Here is a 22,106-nt window from a genome sequence, read left to right on the forward strand (position 1 = left end):
ATGTAGCTAATTAGACCCCAGTACAACCAGAGACAACTTGTTTAAAATGTATTTATAGTTTTCTTTGCAATTTACATCAGGCAACATTAATATAACAAATAAATTAACAAAGAATATAAAATAAGTAATTTACAGACATCTCTGTCAACAGTCCTCTAATCTAAATTAAGATGGTTCTTTAACATAGGTTACATTTTTACAATCAAGAAAATGTATAACTGTTGTCCACTGAACTACATATGTGTTTTGTTACTCTCGTGCATGCTCTTAGGTTCTATACACCTCTCTGTACAACCAGCAAAGGAGTGTGTATATATATATATATATATATATATATATATATATATATATGCAACAACTGTTTTTTAGGCTGCCCCCCTCAAGTGGTTACACCACCTTGCTCTAGGGACAGTATATGAACCCTGAAAGATGAACAAAATATAAGTAAAAAATAATTTGAGCTGATCATTTGGAACAGGCTCTTGAACAGAACAGTTAACATAGACATATCCTTGTAGTGGAAAAAGAAAAAAATGACAATCTACACATTTACATTTTCGTGTGCTGTAAACCGGGTTATGATAAAGTTACAGCAACACTGTCGGTGCTCTTCTCCATGTCACAGTCTTTGTCTGATGGTGCAGAGACTGGTGTGTCTCTGACGGAGTTTGGGCCACTGCTAGTCTGCCCTAAACCTTTGTTTGGGAGTTCTGCTGTTGGCTCAGCCTCAGATTCTTGCTGTGGGGCTGTGGCTACAGATACAACAAAAGCGAAAAACTGCATTACATCAGCGAAAATGTCACCAAATTTGTGGATGTCCATACAAGTGTTTTTGTTGGTATCATTTTTATGTGGATCTGTTGGATCATGGCACGCGCTGTTACCTGACTGAGTGCAGGACTTCATGTGTTCTGGCCAGTGGGCTTGCTGGCAGGGGTAATCGCAGTAGCTGGTGTTCCAGCAGCAGTAGAAGATGGCCTCTTTCCTGCAGTTTGCACACCACTGCTTCTTCTTTGTCTCATCCACAGCCTGCTGCTTCTCCAGCTCCATCTGTTTCTTCACCTCAGTCACCAGCCTTTCTCGCTCCTGCTCCAGACTCTGCCTCATCTCTGCCATTGTCAGCTCTAGATTAGAGACCAAAAGCACAGCCATAGATAAAGAGCTCAACACACATTTTTGGGAAAACAAAGACTGGTTGATGTGAAGCTAAATAATGAGGTTCTCACCAAGATTGTGCTTCATTTCTGACAACTCTTGTTGATGCAGCCACTGTAACTTTTCTATTTCAATTCTTAGTCGTTTTATCTGAAGGAAAAACATGCGGGTATGAGAGTCTTATGTAAAACCACTGTTGTGATTTGAAAAGTATTCAGTCTCTACAGTCTCTTGAATACCTACCTCTGCTATTGTATTCCCTGAAGAACTCTTAGAGAGGTCATTGTAGATTTCATTCATTGTACCTTTTATTGCATCCATTATCTGAAAAGGAGAAAAATGATTTCATCATATTGTTCAATTAAAACAAATAGATATGCTACGGTTGTACCAGGCTGGCATCCTCCACAAAATTAGGAAAGAAAGTTTGTCAAAAATCTGTCTTCATATGATATATCTCACTGTACTAGATACCAGAAATATTTTTCCTTGAAGAAATAAAACAAATTGCTCACAGTGCCTGCTGGGAAATGAACAGTATGTGTTAATTCTTGTAGATTGGGCCCATCACAAGGAAAAATGCCAATAATACTAACTTTATTTGTGTACTTGGCAATGTCTGCAGCCACGTCTGCTGAGGCTGTTGGGATGTACAAGTCCGTTGCCACTGGTGACGCTGTTGCAGCTGTGCCCAAACTTGATGCTGCCACCATGGCAACGGAGGCTGGGCTGCTGGATACCAGAGTGACAGCTGATGTGGATGTGCTGAGTGGAGTGTCTTTTTGTTGAACAGCTGGATTCAAGAACACCAGCGCTATTATTATGGACAAGCAGACGGACAGAGTTAAGTGTGTGACCAAAACCATATTACTTACCCTTAACTGCTTGTCTGGTCTGATAGCGTGTGCTTTGTGAAGACTGCTGTGCTGAAGATGAGGGGACTGCTGTGGAGCCGTTTCCTGCTGCTTGTGTCTGGGTCGGCACTTGAGCCTGGCCTTGCCTGGGAGACGATGCCTGCGTGTGCGTGACCGCCACAGGTTGCTGGTTTTGCTGCTGACGCTGCACCTTCTGCATGTGCCACTTCTGAGAAGAGGTCTGAAACTTGGCGGTGGGATTCCACACTACAGCTCTCTGAACCACTGGCACTGTCTCTCTGGGCAGCAGAGGGCGCTGTTTCTTTAAAGCTGGTGTAGCAGAGGCTGAGGAGGAAGACGGGGCTGTTACCGTGGCACTGGACATGGATGCAAGGCTAATTGTTGCTGGAGAAGGGGCAGTAAAGGAGACCATAGTGACAGGAATGGTCATGGAGGACTGTGTGGAAACACTGGAGGGAGTGGAAGGAGCTGTGCTGTTTAGAGATGGGAGAGCTGACGTGGTCAGAGCTTTACCTACAAGACAAATCGCATTACATCACTCACCAGTTTTGATTACACAAAACTGCAGATGTGTTGGATCATTTCTCAGTGGATAAGTAGGGAAAAACAACTCTCACCTTCAGATTTACCAGCAGTTGACTCTTTAATACTGTTGGTATCTTTTCTGCTCCTCTTCCTCTCCTTGCCACTCTGTTCCTCTCCAAGATCAATAACCAACTCCCTTTCTGAGTCAGAATCCTCCACTGGAACAGTCTGCTTTGTCTCTTGTTTCACCTGAGACTTTTCTCTGGAAACTGGTGATTCTGAAGCTGGTTTGATCTTCTCCAGGTTTTCTTTTTCCACATCAGTGCTTATTTTCTCTTTAGTTGATGCATCTGGCAGTGTTGTACTGGAGTCATCTCCTGCAGAGTCATTTGATACAACCAAATCAGCTTTTTCATCCTCCTCTTTGCCTAACAAAGGTTGGTCTTTCCCTTTAGTTCTAGTAGACTCCTTCTGGGGTTCCTCTTTGGGTGCTGTGTCCTGGCCACCCTTGGTCTTCTGCTCCTCATCACTGGCATATTCACTCTCACTTGAGTCGGATTTGTCAGAGTCCTCTGAGTCACTGTGTTCCACACCTTTATAGTCATCCACAGAGATCTCATCAATACCTGCAAAGCAAAGAGAGAGTCTTTCACATCACTTCACAACCTAGTACACAACAGGATCAAACTACTAAAGAGCAGTTTAAGAAGGCCCAATGTAACAGAACAAAAAGGACCTCATGTTCTAGGCAAATCCCCCCAAAAAGCATCTCTCAATTGAGGCACTGTTATCAACACAGAAATACTTTAGAAATAGCAGAAAAAAATCTATGGTATCTATACTAACCCAGCTGTGCCTTGCAACTCTCAATGGTTTTGTCCAAATTTAGCTGAAAGCGGCTCTTTATCTGTCTTTTTGGGGAAGTGAGGACCGGCGTGGCTCCTTGTTTCTGCTGAACCGTTTCACTTAGCTCTTTGAGGTCCATTTCTGCTTTACTTCGATCTGAAAAGATACAAGAATTTTGGTTATATAAGCAAGACAGAAAGATCTCATTTCAGATTCTTGAAGGGATCTGTATTAACTTAGATAAACACATTGAGCCAAATTAAACATGTTCTTTTACAAAGGCATGAAAGATTCACCTAAATTAAGGTTGAGAATGCTTCCTGTCTGTGGTGCTTTCTCCTGCTTGGTGATGCCAGTAGCTTGAGGTTGGAGTGGTTTGGGGCCGTCAGGGGAATTGCCTGCAGGAACAGGTTGAAGATGAGCAGCAGGTATTTACTAGGAGATCACGTTAACCGACTGGACAAAAGTATGTTATAAATGGCTTCTAAAGTTCTTTAATGTTATTTTAAGGCAAGTGTTCGATGTTGAGCAATTTGCGGTAATTGTAATATTTCTGTTAACAGCAAATTTCACATAATTACCTAATCACCATTTACATTTTGCAAACACCTGAGTTTAAATCCATCAGAAACTGTTAAATATTGAAATGTCAATTTATTGCTCATAAATGCCACATAGTTGGACTAGAGGTGAAAATGACACACTACAGTAAAAAGCATCTGTTTGAATACCTGCACAGTCCATGGACTCTTCTCCTGTACTGTACTGGCTGTTTGCTGCTTTCATCTGGGACTTGTCTGCTGTTTCCTGTTCTCCATCAGATCCTGTGTGGGTAGAGGAGTTGGTGCTCATAGGGGAGCGAGGCATGTCAGTGAGAGGGGGCCGTCGCCCTGCCGTGCTCCCTGCTATCCCAGCACCCGACAACATGGTCCTGGTCAATGGGATCTTGGGTGATGCGGTCATATCAAAGCTCAGCTTGATCTTCTCCTGTTTCTCAGGTTTGATGGGAGTGGATGAGGGATTAGAGGGATCAAGAAGCATCTGGAAGTTATTGTCGGGGGTGTAGGGTGTCCTGAAGGGGGCATAATTAAACACTCCGAACTTCTTTCTCATGTTCTCCACGTAGACCTCCATCTCTTGCATGGCACTGTTGAAGATGCTTTTGGTCTTCTTCACAGAGAATGGAATCTCTTTGGACATGAGGTAGCAGTTGTTTAAAGGAACCCAAGCCCTGAAAGATGAAGATAAACAGCATAAGAGGCCTTCATGCAAAGCCTGAAATGCGCTCTTAAGTTTAAGTGACAGAAGCATAAACGGTTGTTACCTGTCATGCTGACCGAAGAAGCGTGCGTCCACCTGTCCATCTTTGTCCCGCAGAGCTTTAGCAGGCCAGAATGGAAATCCTTTCAGTTTGGCCCACACTAGAGGGTGCGGGTTACTCTGCAGACATACAGTAAAACACTGAAACTATGGAGTTTTCATTTCATTCCGGTGATCTGTATTTGTATGGGTAAATAACAAGTTTCAACAACTGAAACATCAGGAAACTCAGCCAGCTTACGCAAGGCTCACAGAACCAGTTGTCTCTCTTTTGGCAAGCGGAAAGATAACACTCTGGACAAACTTCAATCTCATTCATCTGCAAAAAGGAAAATAAAAAAACAAATGAAGTCAGATCAAATTCAGCTAGCAGCCAGACTGCTAACACTGAAAGGAAAGTATCAAATGGCATGCTTACCTCATGCTCACAGATTTTTACTATCACTTTAGCAGTCGCTGTGAGTTTGTGATTGCCTGTAATAAGAACATGAGTTCCTGTTTAACATTTCATTCACTGCCTTAACAAATTCTACAGGTTACATCTTGTTCAAAAAAACATACGCAAGTGAAAAGAACTGCTTCTCAGTTCTCACTGGTTTTCAGTCCGACCATCTTTGATATATTTGGTAATACAAACAAATTCAAATTTTAATGATAGAATCGTGCTAAAAAAGATGTGAGAAAGAGGCAAAGAAAGCTGACAAGTTCACAGAATAAAAAGTGACAGTGTTCTGGAAGATTTTCCAATCAGCGGATTAAATGCTGACAGGTGAGCGTGCCGGGACTGTTCAGGGACCAGATGCAGAAAACTGTGTGCATGCTCAAAGGCTGGAATGTGCATACATATTTTTTAACCACATTTATTAAGCTGTGTGTACATATTGTTCCCTTTTAAAAATCTACAGCATCAATAAACTATATGCATATGCACAAACTTGATTTCAACTCCCTCCTAGCTTTGTGATTTGAATACTGAGGCCTGATTTTTCTTTCTATGTCTTTGCATAAGTGAAGGGAAGCAAGCACAGTCAGAATTTCAAACTTCTTGAATCTTCAAATAACCATGGCAATGAAAGCACCGGTGTAAAAGAAGTGCCACTCCACCATTAATAAAACTGGGACACTCATCAGAGAAGCAGGAATCCTATCAGGGCTACGGTGGAGGACAGACAACTCGTGTTTCATCCACAATTATATTATTCATTTAGAGCCTGCGCTGTAAACAGCCTCGCTTGTAGGTGATTCAGAGGGAGACACAGACGTACGGACTTTGTGTCAAAAAAATCCAAACAATCTCTTGATATTTGTATTCTTTTCTCCCATTAGAGAGGTCTTGAACAGCTCCTACACATGATGCACGGCTTCAGTCACTTACAGCACCCACAATTACTGTAAATAAGAGTACATTGTGAGAATAGATGAGGGGAAAATGAAAGTGAAAACTGTTTGTTTGATTTTGTGTTACGCTGCCTCTTTTTCAGCTTTCCTCTCATAAATAGCTATGTGCACGCATTGTCTGAAGAATGCACGAAGTGCGCTCATTTGCCAGTTTATTTGAAGGGAAAGGCACACGCGCTTTTGTGTATACGCATCATTTATGCATCTGGGCCCTGATTTGTATGGCACATTATGAGGAGGGGATAACAACCACGGAGCTGAGCTGCTTGAAGCTTATACTCAGCAAGAATGGACACAGATTCCTCTGAAAGACAATTACTTTTGTATGTATATATGTTAACATATGGATTTATATCAATATGCAACATACCTCCATTGTATATAATACAGTTGTGCAAAATCCATTTCACATCTGCCAGAAAGGCCTCCGTGCAGCCATACATTTTCTTTTTGACATTCTGTAGCACAAAAGGAAAAGACGATTCATTGCTTTGACAACTGTTTTGACAACTTTTCCGTACTTTTTTGCTCAGCTTGTTATTTTTTGTTTTGTGTTCAGACACTGTAATAGACAAATAAATACAGAGCCCAATGATTTTCAAATCATTGGAGCTATTTTTCATCAAACACAGTAGTGACGAAAAAATAGCCCGAGAACACAAAAAATTAAACTGATCTGATTTAGTTCCCGTTTCTACTGTTGCATTCTGTTTCTAGTTATGCTTTCCTTAAATATTTAATTTTACCTTCTCAAGTGTGCAAAGATCCATAGGATGGAAAATGTACTCCGCATAATCAGGATGCTGCTCAAGAGACACGGGCTTCTGGAAGGGTTCAGTCTATAGAATTGAGTCAACAGAAAAGAGAGTGAATGTGAACAATCTCTAAGGTTGTACTCACCACATAATCGCCTCCCCTTACTGCACACCAACATACTACAGCCACACTACTAAAAGCTCTAAAACTCGCTTCAGACAAGAGGAGGAAAAACCAGTGAAGGAAGAAATCATGATGGGGTCTTGTTAGTGATGTAATTGATTACCCAATTAAAAGTCTTTCTCTGCGTGGAAGCTGCATGGGGGGGGCGAGATGACAAGCGGGGATGATCCTGAAAGAGAGTGAGAGGGGCAGCTGTATCCTCACCACCAGCTAGCATGTTTACTTGCATGGTTTCCAGCCATGAGAGGCCAAATATAATACAATTAATGTGGTTGTTAGTTCTGTTATTGGACATTGTCTGCACATGCAAATCATTATTACATCATGCTGGACTGAAAAGTGAACCAAGGTGCAGATCTGGCACAGCTGAAAGGAACATAATATCTTTTGGTTGCATAAGCAATTCAAAAATTAGAACAAGTCAGAAAAGAATGCATGCTTATAACAAAATATATATAATATATATATAAATGTGTAATTAGAAAAGGATTTAAAGTGAGAACAAACAGAATAACAACAGAATCTCAACAGCTTGTTGTCAGTTTATACCCCAAAAGGCTACAAAATACTTACACCTGGTTGTTTCATCTTCTGCAAGGCAAACTTTAGTAGGTAAGAGAGCTGGTCTATAGTTAGCATCATCATGGCCTTGCTCTGAGTCTCTATACACTCTGCAACTGTTATTTTCTGAAAGACATCAAAAAGGAATAAGCACTTTATTTGTATCCAAGTACTGCGTGGAACACACAAAGACTCTGTCGCTGACTGGAATTTATGTCCATACATAATTAAAATACCATTACAAACGCTTTTGACAGCAAGTTGTAAGTACGGTTTACAGCACACATTTCGGGGTTAGTACCTCACATTCTGGACAGAACCAGTCGCCCTCGGGCTCGGCTGGCAGTTTGAGACACTTGGCGTGGTACACCCTGGGGCAGAGCTCACAGCAGAGCACCTGACCCTCGCGGTGGCACAGCCAGCAGTAAAAGTCATTCCTGCCGTCCTGTGGTACAACATCAACAGGGTCTGTGGTGAGTGCTGGCTGCTTCACATAGTAAAAGGGGCCATGTCTTAGTTCTGACTGGAATGCAGGCAAAAGAAACACAAAGTTGGGGAAGGTCAAAATCGGGCCACAGAATAGAGATGGCAAGCACACACAGGCAAAGCTTCAATAAAAAGATTTACAACACAAAACTACAGCAGACTGCTCCACTGAGCTCCACAGACACAATTTGCCAGAGCAATTTGTCCCAACTAATAAGAATATTGTGAAAATATTGTTGAGCACTGGTGAAAGTTGCAGGCAGAGGGGTGTCGATAAAGACAAAACCAAAAGTCTGCATGCATGAAAATTGTACTTTTCGCACTAAATGAGTTCAACTGAACTGAATCATTTCTAAGTGGTAAACAAATATGTAACAATGCTTCTGTTGCTGCATGTAACATGTGCAGGATGTAGAACAGCCTGTTCCTGCAAAACAGCATTCATGCTCAGTGAACTGAACTAGAATAAATAGACATTAGACTATTGACAGAACATGAACTGCTGATCACAACCAACCCTCTTATGTACAGTATGTACTGTCAGATGAAAAGAAAGAGCATCCTCTCTCAATTCTAATGTTTTTACATATCAGGACATAATAAAAACAACATCTGGTCTTTACCATGTCCATATGAAATTTTGTAAACACAGCCTCAAATCAACAAACTGGCAATGGAGACATGTTTGACATATTTGTTGTACAACAGTTGCTTGAAATATGTTATAAGACAAAGAACTATGTTTCATAGATTTGTGGAGTTGGAATTTGTGGAGTTGTAAAATAGATCTTTTTCATTCGGGACTTTTAGGTTCAGGTTCAATGTTATAAAGAGGCCTACTATGATTCATTAGCCTTGTAGTGACTCTGTTCATAGAGCGCTAACCTAGCCATCTAGCTGCACATCTGACAAGAAGCCAGCTAACTGTCCTGCCTTGATCATGTAAATAAATCTTGGCATCTTGGATACCACAATTTGCAGAACGTGAGCTATTTGTTTAAACTGGAGTTATTTAGTGAAAAGCCAGAACTGCACCTTAGATGTTAAAGTGTTTTGTGCCTACTCTCAGAACCAAAGCTGTGATTGTTTTTCAGCAGAGCCATGGTGATAAAACTGAGGATCACCACCAACACTCGTCTCACTTTTCATCTGGTACTGTTACAAATTTTAACTGGAAACAGCTGGGATTAATGGACACACCAACACACAGCTGAAACAGCCATGCTTTTGTGATTTAACAAATAGGAGGTTGGTTTCTGTCTAAACAAGCACAGCTCTGTTTGCTCCATAGCGTTCTTAATTTGAGCTGATCCAAGTTCTGTCATTACTGCTGTCATCAGCCAGGACAGAGTCTCATCTCTCTAAAAAGAATATGGCAGCACGATTTAGTACACATTTTGGAAGCATTTTAAGCATTTAAGGGAAAACAAAAGGGCCTCTACAGTCAAACTTTTGAGGATGGCCGGTGAGAGGAGAATCTCGCAATCAACACACAAAAATTGGTCAGATTGGTCAGTAGGAGTTCCTCTGTGAGTGAGTACTACATATCTGTTCCAGAGAAAGTTCTGTTTCCTGGGTCTGTTACCACGATGACCCACCCTGGTAAAAGGTGAACCACTTTTGTGACTATTGTAACCCGAGACGGAACTTGAAGTCACAAGGCCTGGCCCCAAATCAATTTCTGTAGTATAGGCCCCAGGTCTAATGTCCATTTGTTGACAGTGCTGGAAAAAGTGAACTGTATCTTTACATTTGCACATGATTGCTACCTGGTCTTTGCTGCTACTAACAGCGCCTGGCTTTTTCTTCTTTTTAACTGGGCAGGGCGAGGTCTCAGCAGAGGAGTGACCATTAGATGAGTGAGAAGGACTGGGCATCTTTCGTTTTTGGGCCATCCGCTCTGTTGATCCCGTGTCTGAAATGGCAGGCAAATGTCAAAGTTTACACAAATCTGGGAGGGTAAAGTCGAGGTCTATTTTAAAAACAAGAAAACTACCAGTAGTGGCACACCAGATTTTTCCTGAAGTCAGATTATCAAGTGAAACACAGCAAGTTAATAAACAGCACAGTCTCTAGAAAGACTATTTCACCAGACCACCTAAACAAAAGCAATTTACATTCAAGCCAAAAATAATGGGACACTGTGCAGTTGAGTTGCTTGAAGGTTCTGACCTCCTTCATCGTCCTTTTTGTTTTCATAATGTGTTAAAGGTTTTCAGCAGACAACAGGTCTGAACTGCAGACAGGTCAGTTTAGCACCTGGACTCTTACTAGGCCATACCATGCACAGTATGCTCTTACCTTTGGATCTTGTTGAGATCTCCATCTCCTCTGTTGTGGTCTGTTTCTCTGCTTTTTCCCCCTCCTCTGACACACTGATTAAAAAAGAAAAGAAAATACCGCCAGTGGTACATCAGTCGGGTGTGGTCCACACCTGAAAATTAGCGCTGATCCTGTTTATTGTTTGAAGAAGGAGTTAGCTGATTGTTCATTTGATCAGTCTCGTAAGTAACCAATTAGCTTAATCAGAACTGACCGCAATAGTCACTTCAAAGTGTCTAAAAAAGGACAAAAACCAACTCAAGCAAACATAAAAAGTTTTGTTTTGCAAAACTGAGGACAGTTTTTCATATTGTGCATTTTAAATCTTTTTTTGTCTCATTTATGTTAAAATTGTTGGCGGGGAACACGAGTGCAGAGACAAACAATGATCTACAGCCACCAATTTACCTAATACACATCGTTGGGAAGAACCGGCAGCAGGCACAGATAGGAGATGCTTTATCTTGCTACAATTAAGTTACTCTAAAAAAAGAAAAGTCAAGTTTTGCCAATAGACTCCATCCTTTTGGTCAGAGCTGTATATTCAGCTTTAAACAGCAGCATTTACTCTTTGGCAAAAATGAAATAAAACACATCTTTAAATAACTATTTCTGACATATACTGCATAAATACAAGAAGCCTAAAAGGCCTAATATCAATGCAAAGTGCCACCTGTCTATGATGCTGGCACTGATGGTGCTTTTTAACAAAAATCAATCACTTGCAACTTTCAAGACCCAAAATGACAGAAAATCTTGATATTACATAAATTATATCACACAAATCATACAACATCAAAACGACTAAATGTGTATAGGTTGCAGAGTAAAGCAAAAATCAACAGTGCTGGAGCAACGGCAGCTCAACATGTAGCGTCACTGTCCAATTATAAATAGCAGACACCTTTCTCCACTGGCCTGCAGGTTTATAAATAGGCAACATGAAAATACAGAACAGCAGAATCTACATGTCATAACTGTCGGACATCTAGCACATAATAACCATGTCAACAGACTATGCTCACTGATCAAGTGACCTATTAGCAAACAACAAATCATAATGAACTGCACAATCACGGTGTCTTTTCTTCTAGGTGGAAGGGCAAAGAAAATGTTAAAATGCAAGCCATATTGTGCTGTCACCCAAGCTTGATTTCAAATCTGCCAAACAGGTTTTTCTCAGTATCACTCAAGCACAATTCACCTTGGTCTGCAGACACCCTAATGTCGATTCTATTGTTGTTGTTATCATTTTCCCTGAAGCCACTGCAGATGCAGTGGTCACACTGTTCACATGACTCAAGTTATGTCTGTTTTCCCATCACTTACACCTGAAGAAAAACATTCATGAGTCTCTTTTTCATTCACTCAAAACAAAAACACTGCCTCCATTTTGATATCTTGTCCACTAACCCACGGATATGTTTCAGCCTCCTCTGTCACTACAGAAGGATGGAATGACATACAGAGACAGCACATCTGCAGACACAAAGACAGAGATGGCTTTTGATGGCCTTCTCATCTAACCCGTCTGGACAGCCTCAGACAGTTCACACAAGCAACATCTTGTCCTGTTCAGGCCAAGAAATATAACATCAAGATACAATAGAACAGGGAAAGATAGGGACATATAGAAAATCAATGCTGCCCATTCTTACAAAAACACATCATTTCAACCTAATACCACAGAACATCTAATGCAGCCAACTGAAACTCACTGATACATCCCTGTCCACACCCACCATTTTCATCACAATCATGCCTCAAATAAGGAAAATAACAGCATACCTTTTTTCTTTCTCACATACAGATTCTTCAGCCTATTCTTATATCAATTCTTGTATCAATTATGGAGGACGTTGGGGGATGAGGGAAAAGATGGGTCCAGGTTTCCCAGAAGGCCTTCTCTCCCTGCTGTTCTCTCCTGCAATTGTCAATCTTTAACCTCAGCTGCAAGCCCTCGATTGGCTCAGGCACCACACGGAGGTACCTGATTGGGTGCTCAGCTCGGTATGCAACACAGGCTCTCTTCTCCCCGCTTTCCTCAACCACAGTGCTGCAATGCAGAGAGGACTGATCGTTGCTTTGGATACAAATCTAGTCAAAATCATGTCCCTAACCCTCTTAAAACCTCATATGAACATATACTGGCTATGTTCCTTTTATCAGACATGTGGGTGCAGCCCTGCAGGCTTGACAAGAAGAAGATCAGATTCCCTCCCTCGCTTCACTCTCAGCCAGTGTATGTGAGTGCCTCCATTTTGAAGACACACTCTCTCACTCTCTCTCTCACCACTGCACACACAGCACGTACACACAGCACCATGCAAATCAACTGTACAGGACCACATGCAGCTCATTATGTGGCTCAGCATGCGGATATGTAGCACTGGGCCAAATAGTGGACACAAAGACAGGCCTGAAAATGTCACAGGCCTCTCAGACAGCATGAGAGGGGAAAATGTTCGGAATCCTTATCTGGAGAACACTGTGCTTTAAAAAATATACCTGCCTGGAAATCTTAGCACGCAACTATGACGTCAGCTGACCATGAGAACAAAGATACACTCTTCTACTGACCAAAACATATGCATTTCATTTAATAAAGAGAGGCTTCAGACGTATGCATCTTGAACAGAGCACATAATTTAAGCACAGTAGCAAAGACACAGTCAACCCACGTATAATCTGTCTGAAATACGAGAAGATACAAGTTTATCTACTGGGTATGTTAGTCTCCCTCCACTCAGCAATGTGTTTTGGTGAGTGCTCCTTCTCTTAGATTTTTGATCTTGAGTGACATTTAAATTACATATATTTAGACATTGCAAATTTTTCAAATTCTCCAGCTGAAAGTGGAAAAGCTTCTCTGCAGTCACCCAAAGTCTGATATGAGGAAGTCCGTCTTTGGACATGATCTGATATGTCTTAATTAATTAATCAATTTTCCATGAAGGACAAGAAGTCATTTCCATTGTACGAATCTCTAACAAGGCAACTGGAGGGCTTTTTTCTTTTTCTTTTTAAAATCTAGCCGGTTGTGTTGGATTATTGTTGTATATATTTCTATATATATTTTCAAACCAACCTTGAAAGGACCTTCATAGACAGACAGCAAGCTAAATGAGCTGGGTGCATAGGGGTAAAACACACTTAAGTGCACCAATCCTCACATTGTTGTGGAATGAAGGGATTAAACGTATTACCAGGCACCATAAACAAAGCACTGAGGGGTGGATTTGCTGTTTCAGTCAGTGCAGGCTGCTCATGAAACCTGGTCCAGCAACATTTTGTCCGCCATTACAAACAGGCCATCCACAGCTTCCCTAGCTATATTCAACACAATCTGTCATAAAATGCCCACTAATAATAAAAGAGACACTTATTACATATTCATTATAATACATATAAAAAGGAGAACTAATATTATCACCAAACTGGCAGAAAGAATACTTATCTAACTTCATCACTTTTATCTTACCTATGAACATGCATAACCAACACCATTACAGATAAACAGAATTCAGTCAAACCTGGTCGACTTCAATAAGGCTTTTCAGGCCTCTCTTGTTGAGATGATGTTTCAGTACAAAGCCTGTTCAGAGGAAGTACTTCCTTTCTTCTTTCCTTCTCTCTTACATACAAATAGCCAGTGTGTTTGGAGCAGAGGGACAGAAAGGGGAAGCTTTCTAAAATGGCTGACACTCGGCAGCAGAGAACAACACTGGGAGGCAGTGCTCTCCATGAGGCTCTGGCTATTCCTCCAATCCTGCGATAAATAAGCTGCAGGAACATATCTGGTGCGCAGATCATTGGTATTTTAGAATACTCTTGAAGTGCTCCCAGGATTAGGCCCTTCAAATGCATGTTTTTTTTAAATAATTTCTCAAACATTAAAAAGGGACACATTTCTAGGTGAACAGGATTTTAGATTAAATGGAGGATAAAAAAATAGCCTGTTAGATGAGTTAGAGCCTCTTCTTCATTGTATTGGTAGTGTTGCAAACAATAAACAAGAGTATCCTGCTGCCTGGCTCTAATTCTAGTTTGAGGCCTAGATTAAACTTGCTGTGCTGTCAGTTTACCATCTGTTAATTCCTCTGGGGACTTCTCTCTGCATTGCTCACTGTCTCTCCCATCCTGCCTGGTTCCCTCACAGGGCCTGTCATCTTGACAACATAGGCCAGGCACAGCCGTAAAACACAGCTCTCTTCTGAACTTTAATAAAGAAAACAGATTTGAGTTTATTGTACAATGAGTATACAATAACCTTGCACTTGGCCCGTAGCCTTCTGGTGAATGTACCCACGTAGCCATGTAGTCAGTGGAGACATACTGTGCACTCCCTCCAAGCTCTACTCCTATGCTGTGGGGTGACAAATATTCCTCCCCTTCCCCCAGTCTGTCAGACAAACCTGTATTATTAGTCAGGCACAGATCACACACAGTGGCTGGTGCTTTATCAGCAAAGTAGTATATGTGAAAAAATGAAAATAAGGCTTACCTGTGTGGATGCATGGCTAAAAACTCACTGTGTGATATGTCAATGCTTAGTAAAACATGGAGGACAGCCCTGTCAGCCCTCACCCTGCTCAGAGCACAGCCACGACTCTCCAAGCTGTCTGACTCCACTGTTCTGATGAAAGCCACGCTGAGACTGGCCCCACGTGCAGACCAAATGTAAGGCAGCTGCTGATTGGCTGCTGCATTTCCTGGCTGCATGTCTTTTGTTTAACCCAAGCAAGCTGAAACAAAGTACTCGGTGCAAGAAAACCCAGGCCCAGATCATAATAATCAGCTGCTGTACACACATCAGCTGAAAAGACGACTGCATACTGTTGCCGCTTCATTAGCTTGCTATAAAAGAGACCTTTGTTTCAACTGTGAGGGGTATGTGCAGATTAAGTCTGTGTATTCTTAAAAAGGAATTTGTCCAACAAGTTCCCACCTTCAAACTAATCATCATGGGAAAAGATAAAAAAGAACTGCTATATAACAAAAAAAAACCAGAAGATAAGAACTACATGAAATTCTTCTGTTAGACCTATAAAGGTTTAATGACAGTGCTAAAATACAGTCATGGGGTTTTCCTCACAGTGTCCTTTGAACTGGTGTCACTACATGTTCGCAATGTGATCCAGATTAAGAGACAAAGGAAGGAAACTAATACTACTTCAGGTCACACCCTTAGCAGTTCACCCATCTTCATTGCCATGAATCTTAGTTTAATCTTAATTTCCTTTTCTGCTGACGTTGAAAACATATTATTTCAGAAAAATCCTGTCTTGCTTTCACTGACTAGAAATCGTATTCTGTTTTACAATCAAAAATATTCACGATGTTGCGAGACATATGCAATGGGAATGTGTGTGTTAGTATTTCCCTCGTTGTCCCTTTAAGAAGAAGGAAACTCTTCATGGTTAAGGAGAAGAACTACTGAAGAAAAACTCTACTTTCATAACTATCTAATACATGCAAAATTATATAAATATATAATTATATAAACTATAAATGACTGAACTGTATGGGAACAGCAAATTGCACTTCCCTACCATCTCAGTTATTTGGGAAGTGGTCAAAAAAGTAATTTGTCATTACTAGGGAAACTTATTGGTATCTACTCAGTCTTGAAAAGTGAAAAGTGTATGTTTAAATGGTGCCTCAGCTCATTTAGTTAGTTTACACTGATTTCTATCTCTTTGTAGGCAGTATGAACAGAAGATTGTTGGTGTTTTTCCTTATTGAGTTTAATCTCACTTGTTCATAAACAGCCAGTTTTACATTTTAGACATGCAACCATTTCCGAAAGAAGTTGTAACAGTAAAGCTTTCCTTCTCACGGCCCTAAAGACAGATTCTGGCATTGAAGACACCTTGAGCAGTAGCATTTCAGAGGTTATTTTGTCCCACTTTTCCTGCTAACCTTCCTCACACTGTGCCACAGCACGGGGCTGTTGTTGCATTTCTTCTTTTTTGTTTTGCTTTCAAAATTCCCCAGGCCACTCTCTATTAAAAAAGAACTATAAAAGTAACATCATACACTGGGAGAAATATGCTACTGCCATCCAATATTTTTTGAGGAACAGGAATTGGAGTTTCTCTACCCTTTAGAAGATCCTGCTTTTACACCACATCATGGTTAGACTCACTTGTTGACATCGTCCATTTGAAACAACATCATTACCTGTGTCATCTCAATAAACTGTCTCATACCACCTTTTTTTAGGAGCATGGCCCAGGTCTGAGATGTGGGTGAACGGGTTAAACTGGTTAATCCATAGCTGCTGTACAAATATTATTAATAACAAGAATCAACTTCTACTAAAATGGGGGGATTGCAGAAGTATACAGCAGTTACTGTTGCATTTTTCTGTAAGGTGAAAGATTAGGCTGCTCAGAAGGACATGAATGCCTTTTTTTAGTTGACTATTGCCTCAAACTTCAACAGGTCGAAAGGCAGTACTGACCTCTTGTGGGTGAACCTTATGAAAGCACACAACATGTTAGTGCAGGGATTGTTCATGCCAAGAACTACTCAATAAATAGGACTAAAACCAAGGAGACCAGTTGACAACCTATATCTAAAGAACAGATTTCCTGCCAAAACTGGCAATGAAAACATAATGAGTCACAAACCAGCTGACAACCGCGGGGGTCTTTGGATATAACATTTGAGACTACAGACAAATGAAGTTTTGTGTGGTTTGACTGGTCTCTCTTCGCTAACAACCAAGTTTTCACCCAAGCACAAAAGTGCGTTATCATGACAACTAAGTAAACTCCGTTTGATAATTACGATTAGGAGTACTTTTTAGTTGTTGTTTTTTTAGTAAGAGTGCATTCTAAACATGTCTTGCAATGTAATACTTGCATGATTAACACCATGAAGCCACTGTTATTTGCCAGTTAGCACAGAACGTTCAACGTGAGCCTCTACAACAAGACACTGAACAAGTCGACCAAATGACGCTTTGCCTACATGTAAACGATAAAAACAACTAATAAACTACGATTCAGTGACACCCAAAGACCAACACTGCTGTATTAGCATTACATTTCTCGATTCCAACTGTACCGTTTGGTGTCCAGGGTGCAAACAGTGACCTCAAAATCAGAATTTCGACCCTTATGGGCCTATTTGTAATAACTACTACAGTCCCCAAGATGGCGCCCGAGACAGATATTCATCCCGCAGAGCAAACTCCGGAGTGGTTGTGTAATTTCTTTATTTTTTCCCAGTATATCAGGTCTGGGTAAATTCAATCTTTCTGTGGCCCTGTTTTATGTCTGCATCACTAGTATTACTAGTTTTCAATTAAGTTTTGGCATTTATCTGAACTGCGTGTTATTTTGTTTCTCTACTCACAGGATGAAATGTTTACTTTTAATTTTAAAAAAATCACAAAGTCTTCTTAGGTTTTATTAAAGTAATAATAGTTCATGTCAATAATTATGGCAGGGATTTTCCTATTCATTGTCCCGCTTTCTTTTGTACTTTGCCTTAGTTTAAACTGAAATGATTTTTGGCTCACAGCATCACACCTGAATGCTTATGTACACTTTTTATGCACCAGTCTAAGGTTAAATGAACATTTAATTCCATTACCAACTTTGAAATTAAATCTCAAAATGTAATAGAGTTCATATAGTTTATAATGACTGTGTGAATCTTATTTTTGTGATTCACATAGAGTTGAATGGAGGGGGAGGGGAGTTGGTTTGGTGCAAAGAAAGACATGCTGTTAGCTGTTTGCAGGTAAACCAATCTGAATACATTAATGATTATGGGGCTATCTCCTGTCCTTTCAAAGTGTTATCTCCTGTCCTTTCAAAGTCGCGAGGGGGCGAGTGGGGAGGAAGGTTGGGATAAAGTGTCTCACACTTACTAAGGGGGAGGCCAGTTTACCATGTTTAGTGGGGGAAGGGGCACAAACAGAGGGCCACTGGCCCCTCTTTTCGTCTCCTTGGAATGTAATTGAGGCTCTCAAACAGTGAACCTACAAAAATACCAAACACTAACACAACAACAATGCACTTTTTATATTTGGTGAGTTAATCTGCTCATGAAACATTAAAAGCCCTTTTAACGATCAATCTGCTCAAATAATGTGGATGCAATTTTTTCCGTTAATATTGTGATATCTTGTACAAATTACCTTTACATTTTAACAAACACTTCTGTGTTTCCAGTGATGGCTGCAACTTTCGTCCTATAAGCAGGCAGAAAAATTTTACTCCTGCAAATGGCTGCCTTAAAGTTGAATTTATCCAAGTTTTTCTTGTAAATTGCTGGGGGGATTTTGTTCAGACATGAAAAATGTAAGGAGCTGATTACCAGTCACTTTATCCCCCTCAACCCCATCCTGTTGATCTCCCACCAACCTTGGCCTCTACTAGTTTAAAGCTACCCTGGGTGTGCACATGTGTGAACAGCTATCACTTTGTAACTGCTATAACTGAGACGTTCTTAAAGGTTAAAGTGAATGATGATGTGAATGAGATGTTTTTGATCAATAATGTGATGTACACAAGTCATAGCTGCAAGTAATAATAACAATTTTCCTATGTTGGATATTATATTTATTCTTGCAATTTAATTTCATAGAAAAACATTACTTCTACAAAGCCTACGTACTACCCTTAAATAAAGAGCAAAATTGCAAATTAGCATTAGAAGCTTCCGTCCTTTACATTTTGAGAAATTGTTTATATAATTGCCTATATTGTTGATAACACATAATACCATGTAGATATAATAATTCATTTGTGTGAAGCTGCCTCTCTGCCAGACTATAAATAAAAATTTAAATCTCTCCCCTAATAATATCAGTGACTACTGGTCATATCACCTCAGGGTACTAGTGTACGTGTAGTTCATTTTCAGAACATACCAGATAGCTTGATGCGGCTTGTCAGGACAAGCGACTACATTACCCAGAACGCCCTTCGCGCTTCTACAAGCTGGCTCCCTCCGCTCTGGGAGTGTTTCCCATTTAAACAAACACGGTCTTGCCGAAGATGGCGGAGAGTTTGTAGAGACGTAAAAGAAACTGGTGTAGTCAATGAAAGCGTCGAAGCCGGTGAGTTTTGGCAACTGGTCTATTATTTGTAAAGAAACAAGTTTTTAACTCTGGTACTTTTATGTGTTTTTGAACGCGCAAAATTGTTACAGTAGCACTTGGTGTTGCTTCGCCTCCGACCAAGCTGTGTGTTTTAAGCTACCGTGTTAAAACGAGCCAACGTATCACTGTCTATTTGTTGTGGAATGTTAGTCGAGATATTATTGCGCCCTCAGCTTTAAATACGACAATAATGTGCGTCAAACTCTGCTTCACTATGTGGCATTCCCTCTGGTTTTCATATTTATCAGCGTTTCCATTAACCGCTAGCCACAAAGTTTACGAGACGTTGACTCTGATTCGCTGGGGTACTGTAGCCTTGCTCTTAATACAGAACACTGCTTTTGAGTGTGCCAGTTTGCGTTTCAAAACGTTGATTTGCAACTCTTGTGCCATTGAGGTTCTTCCACTGTCCACTAAACAGCTCTGTAGCTGTGGACGTTATATGTTATACCGGAGTCCGTGTTGTATTACAGTTTCTGTTCAGCTGCAGCTCTTGGAGTCTATGTTCACTGTTACTTCCACCGCAGTAGCTGTCCAGTCAAGGAAAATTATCGTTGTCTAGCCTACATCATGAGTGTTGTCAGGGGGTGTACCTAAATGCTGTATAGCGTGTCTGCTTTCACAGTTTTGTTTTAGTTTTTTATTTTATTTCGCCTGTTATGAAAAATGGAATCGAGCTGTTTGACGTTACGCGAAATTACACAAAATTAGAAGAAAAAAAATGCTACTTTTCCGAAATGTCTTCTTATTGTCTTGGTAGCTATTAAATATATGACGTGAAATGGTTTCGTGTTGTGACTCCTTACCTTGTTTTAACTAGTTCTGCTCCTCTTTTCTGTCTCTCACTGCTGACAACCAAACTTGAACTAACCGTGTATTAACGTGGCTGCTCGAGGGAATCCACTGCATCTGTCATTTATTGGACTGTTGTCAGAGTATTTATCCATTATCACAATGACTCCCCTTAAAACATAATTAAATGTTGGTTTTCTTTGCTAATAGAGTTGGTGCATGCGTGTGAGATGATCTGGATGTATTTCAGTGCAGAAGAAGACAAAGTGTCTAAGCTGAGTTTCTGTGTACTAGAAAAGCTGAGAATTCATTTTCTGAAGTTGCAAGAGGACATTCTTGGATAGCGTACTCATGTGTAAGCAGACAATGAGGTAGTAGGTTAGTCATACCAGAGAAACAGTTGAGATGTAGGTATCTTTATGCCTGGGGCCATACTTGCCAATACTTGCGAGCACCTACATCTCAGTGTTTGGGGTTTTTTTTGCATTAAAGAGTCTCTGAAATCATCTTGAATTTTTTTGGAATATCTGTACCTCGTCTGGTGACTTAGTAAAAAGAATGGGGGTATTAAAGTGCCTGAAACTGGGACCGAGCAAGTGAGAATGATACTGATGGCAGTGTGGAGCCATCAGATGAGCTTTCTTGTCTTTCTCTTACGTTTGATAGAAAGCCATTACTCAAGTGATGGTATGTGGTATTTTTGTAAGTGGAAGAATATCCACTGTGGGAACCTGTCCAGTGAACTGCTTCTGCTCATATTCTTGGCAAATGGAGCCCCCTGTCCCCTATTCTCTGTTCCTTTATATACCACTTTCTTTCTCCCTCACACAGGGTGTCAGGCTGTGTTAACAATGAATCAATCTTTCGGGGGATTCTTTGACTGCAGATGGGGTGCAGAAGTGACTGTGGTCCATAGCTTTCGCTCTTTGTCTGCTATCCCCTGTGCTCTCAATAATTCATTAACTTATCACTTTTTCTCATGGGTCTGGGAGAAGTCTCCCTGCGGTGTCAAATTCTGAAGTTACATCACATGATTGATATTGAAATGAGCATTTGGTGGCATTACATTGTAATTAGCTAATTCTCATACATATTCTTTTATTGAATCCAGATGATTTGATATCTTGTTAACTGTGCAATTACAATGGAAAATAGTTTTTTTTTTGTTTCGAAACAAGTCTAGTAATGGGTAGATGCCTATTAATCAACCTATAAAACAGACCTTAGATATTGTCAAATGTATCCAGATTTGTACCCTTATTAGAAGTGTAACAAATCTAAAACCAAAAGCAAATCAGCAGAACAAATACTATTGGTCTTGTGCCGTTGTTTTTCTAGTCTTGGAAAAAGCTGTTAAGTGTATAGAGATTGTTCATGTAACAAGTGAACAGGAAACACAGGAAGTATTTTAAAAGGAAAAAGATGAGGCATGATCTAAACCACGGTTGTGAAGAATCATCACATTTCTCATAGCTACTTAGTAAAGTTGGGCACACACAAATATTGGATGTCATGAACCAGGTACCAGTGAAGGCTCAGATGCCCATTGCTCTGATAAACAGATAAGTTGTTGATAACCAGAAAAAAAACCCTACTTGGGACCCTACTTTGTTCACATAGGTCTTCAGGAATTATTTTCAAATCGATGTGCTGCGTTTGACTTTAATTTCAGTGCGAATTGGCCATGTTTGTTGTCCTGAGGCTGAAATGGGTTGATTAGTAATATGGGTGACTTGTTCTGTGTGTCATAACTGATCTGCGGTGGG

General features: G+C 40.5%; 2 protein-coding genes across 15 annotated transcripts in view; one reads left to right on the forward strand and one right to left on the reverse strand.

The window, feature by feature from the left end:
* Positions 1 to 35: 35 nt before the first annotated feature.
* On the reverse strand, positions 36 to 20,374 carry zmynd8 (zinc finger, MYND-type containing 8). Of its 10 annotated transcripts, none has more exons than XM_072382741.1 (22): positions 14,932 to 15,403; positions 14,698 to 14,829; positions 10,407 to 10,480; positions 9,875 to 10,020; positions 7,921 to 8,142; positions 7,632 to 7,745; positions 7,162 to 7,227; positions 6,866 to 6,958; positions 6,490 to 6,577; positions 5,140 to 5,195; positions 4,963 to 5,040; positions 4,726 to 4,841; positions 4,133 to 4,632; positions 3,698 to 3,799; positions 3,402 to 3,557; positions 2,648 to 3,181; positions 2,031 to 2,543; positions 1,752 to 1,948; positions 1,399 to 1,479; positions 1,227 to 1,305; positions 885 to 1,124; positions 36 to 752 (listed from the first exon to the last, which is right to left on the reverse strand). In XM_072382741.1, the coding sequence occupies exons 1-22, from the start codon at positions 15,147 to 15,149 to the stop codon at positions 577 to 579; spliced, it is 3,981 nt and encodes a 1,326-aa protein (XP_072238842.1). In that variant the 5' UTR covers positions 15,150 to 15,403; the 3' UTR covers positions 36 to 576. The 10 variants fall into 10 exon arrangements, with proteins under 10 accessions (XP_072238842.1, XP_072238845.1, XP_072238846.1 ...); XM_072382744.1 differs by lacking the exon at positions 14,932 to 15,403 and adding an exon at positions 14,513 to 14,645 and having other exon boundaries at positions 14,737 to 14,840; XM_072382745.1 differs by lacking the exon at positions 14,932 to 15,403 and adding an exon at positions 14,513 to 14,640 and having other exon boundaries at positions 14,737 to 14,802.
* LOC140303824 (nuclear receptor coactivator 3-like) overlaps positions 19,417 to 22,106 on the forward strand; it is a 29,162-nt gene continuing 26,472 nt past the window's right edge. For all 5 annotated transcript variants that reach the window (XM_072382738.1, XM_072382737.1, XM_072382736.1 and 2 more), the window contains exon 1: positions 19,417 to 19,506. The gene's annotated coding sequence lies outside the window, so the exon portion shown is untranslated. The remainder of the gene's footprint in view (positions 19,507 to 22,106) is intronic.

Source organism: Leuresthes tenuis, unplaced genomic scaffold (genome assembly GCF_036924035.1).
Source record: "Leuresthes tenuis unplaced genomic scaffold, fLeuTen1.0.hap1 SCAF_3, whole genome shotgun sequence".
NCBI classification, from domain to species: Eukaryota; Metazoa; Chordata; class Actinopteri; order Atheriniformes; family Atherinopsidae; genus Leuresthes; species Leuresthes tenuis.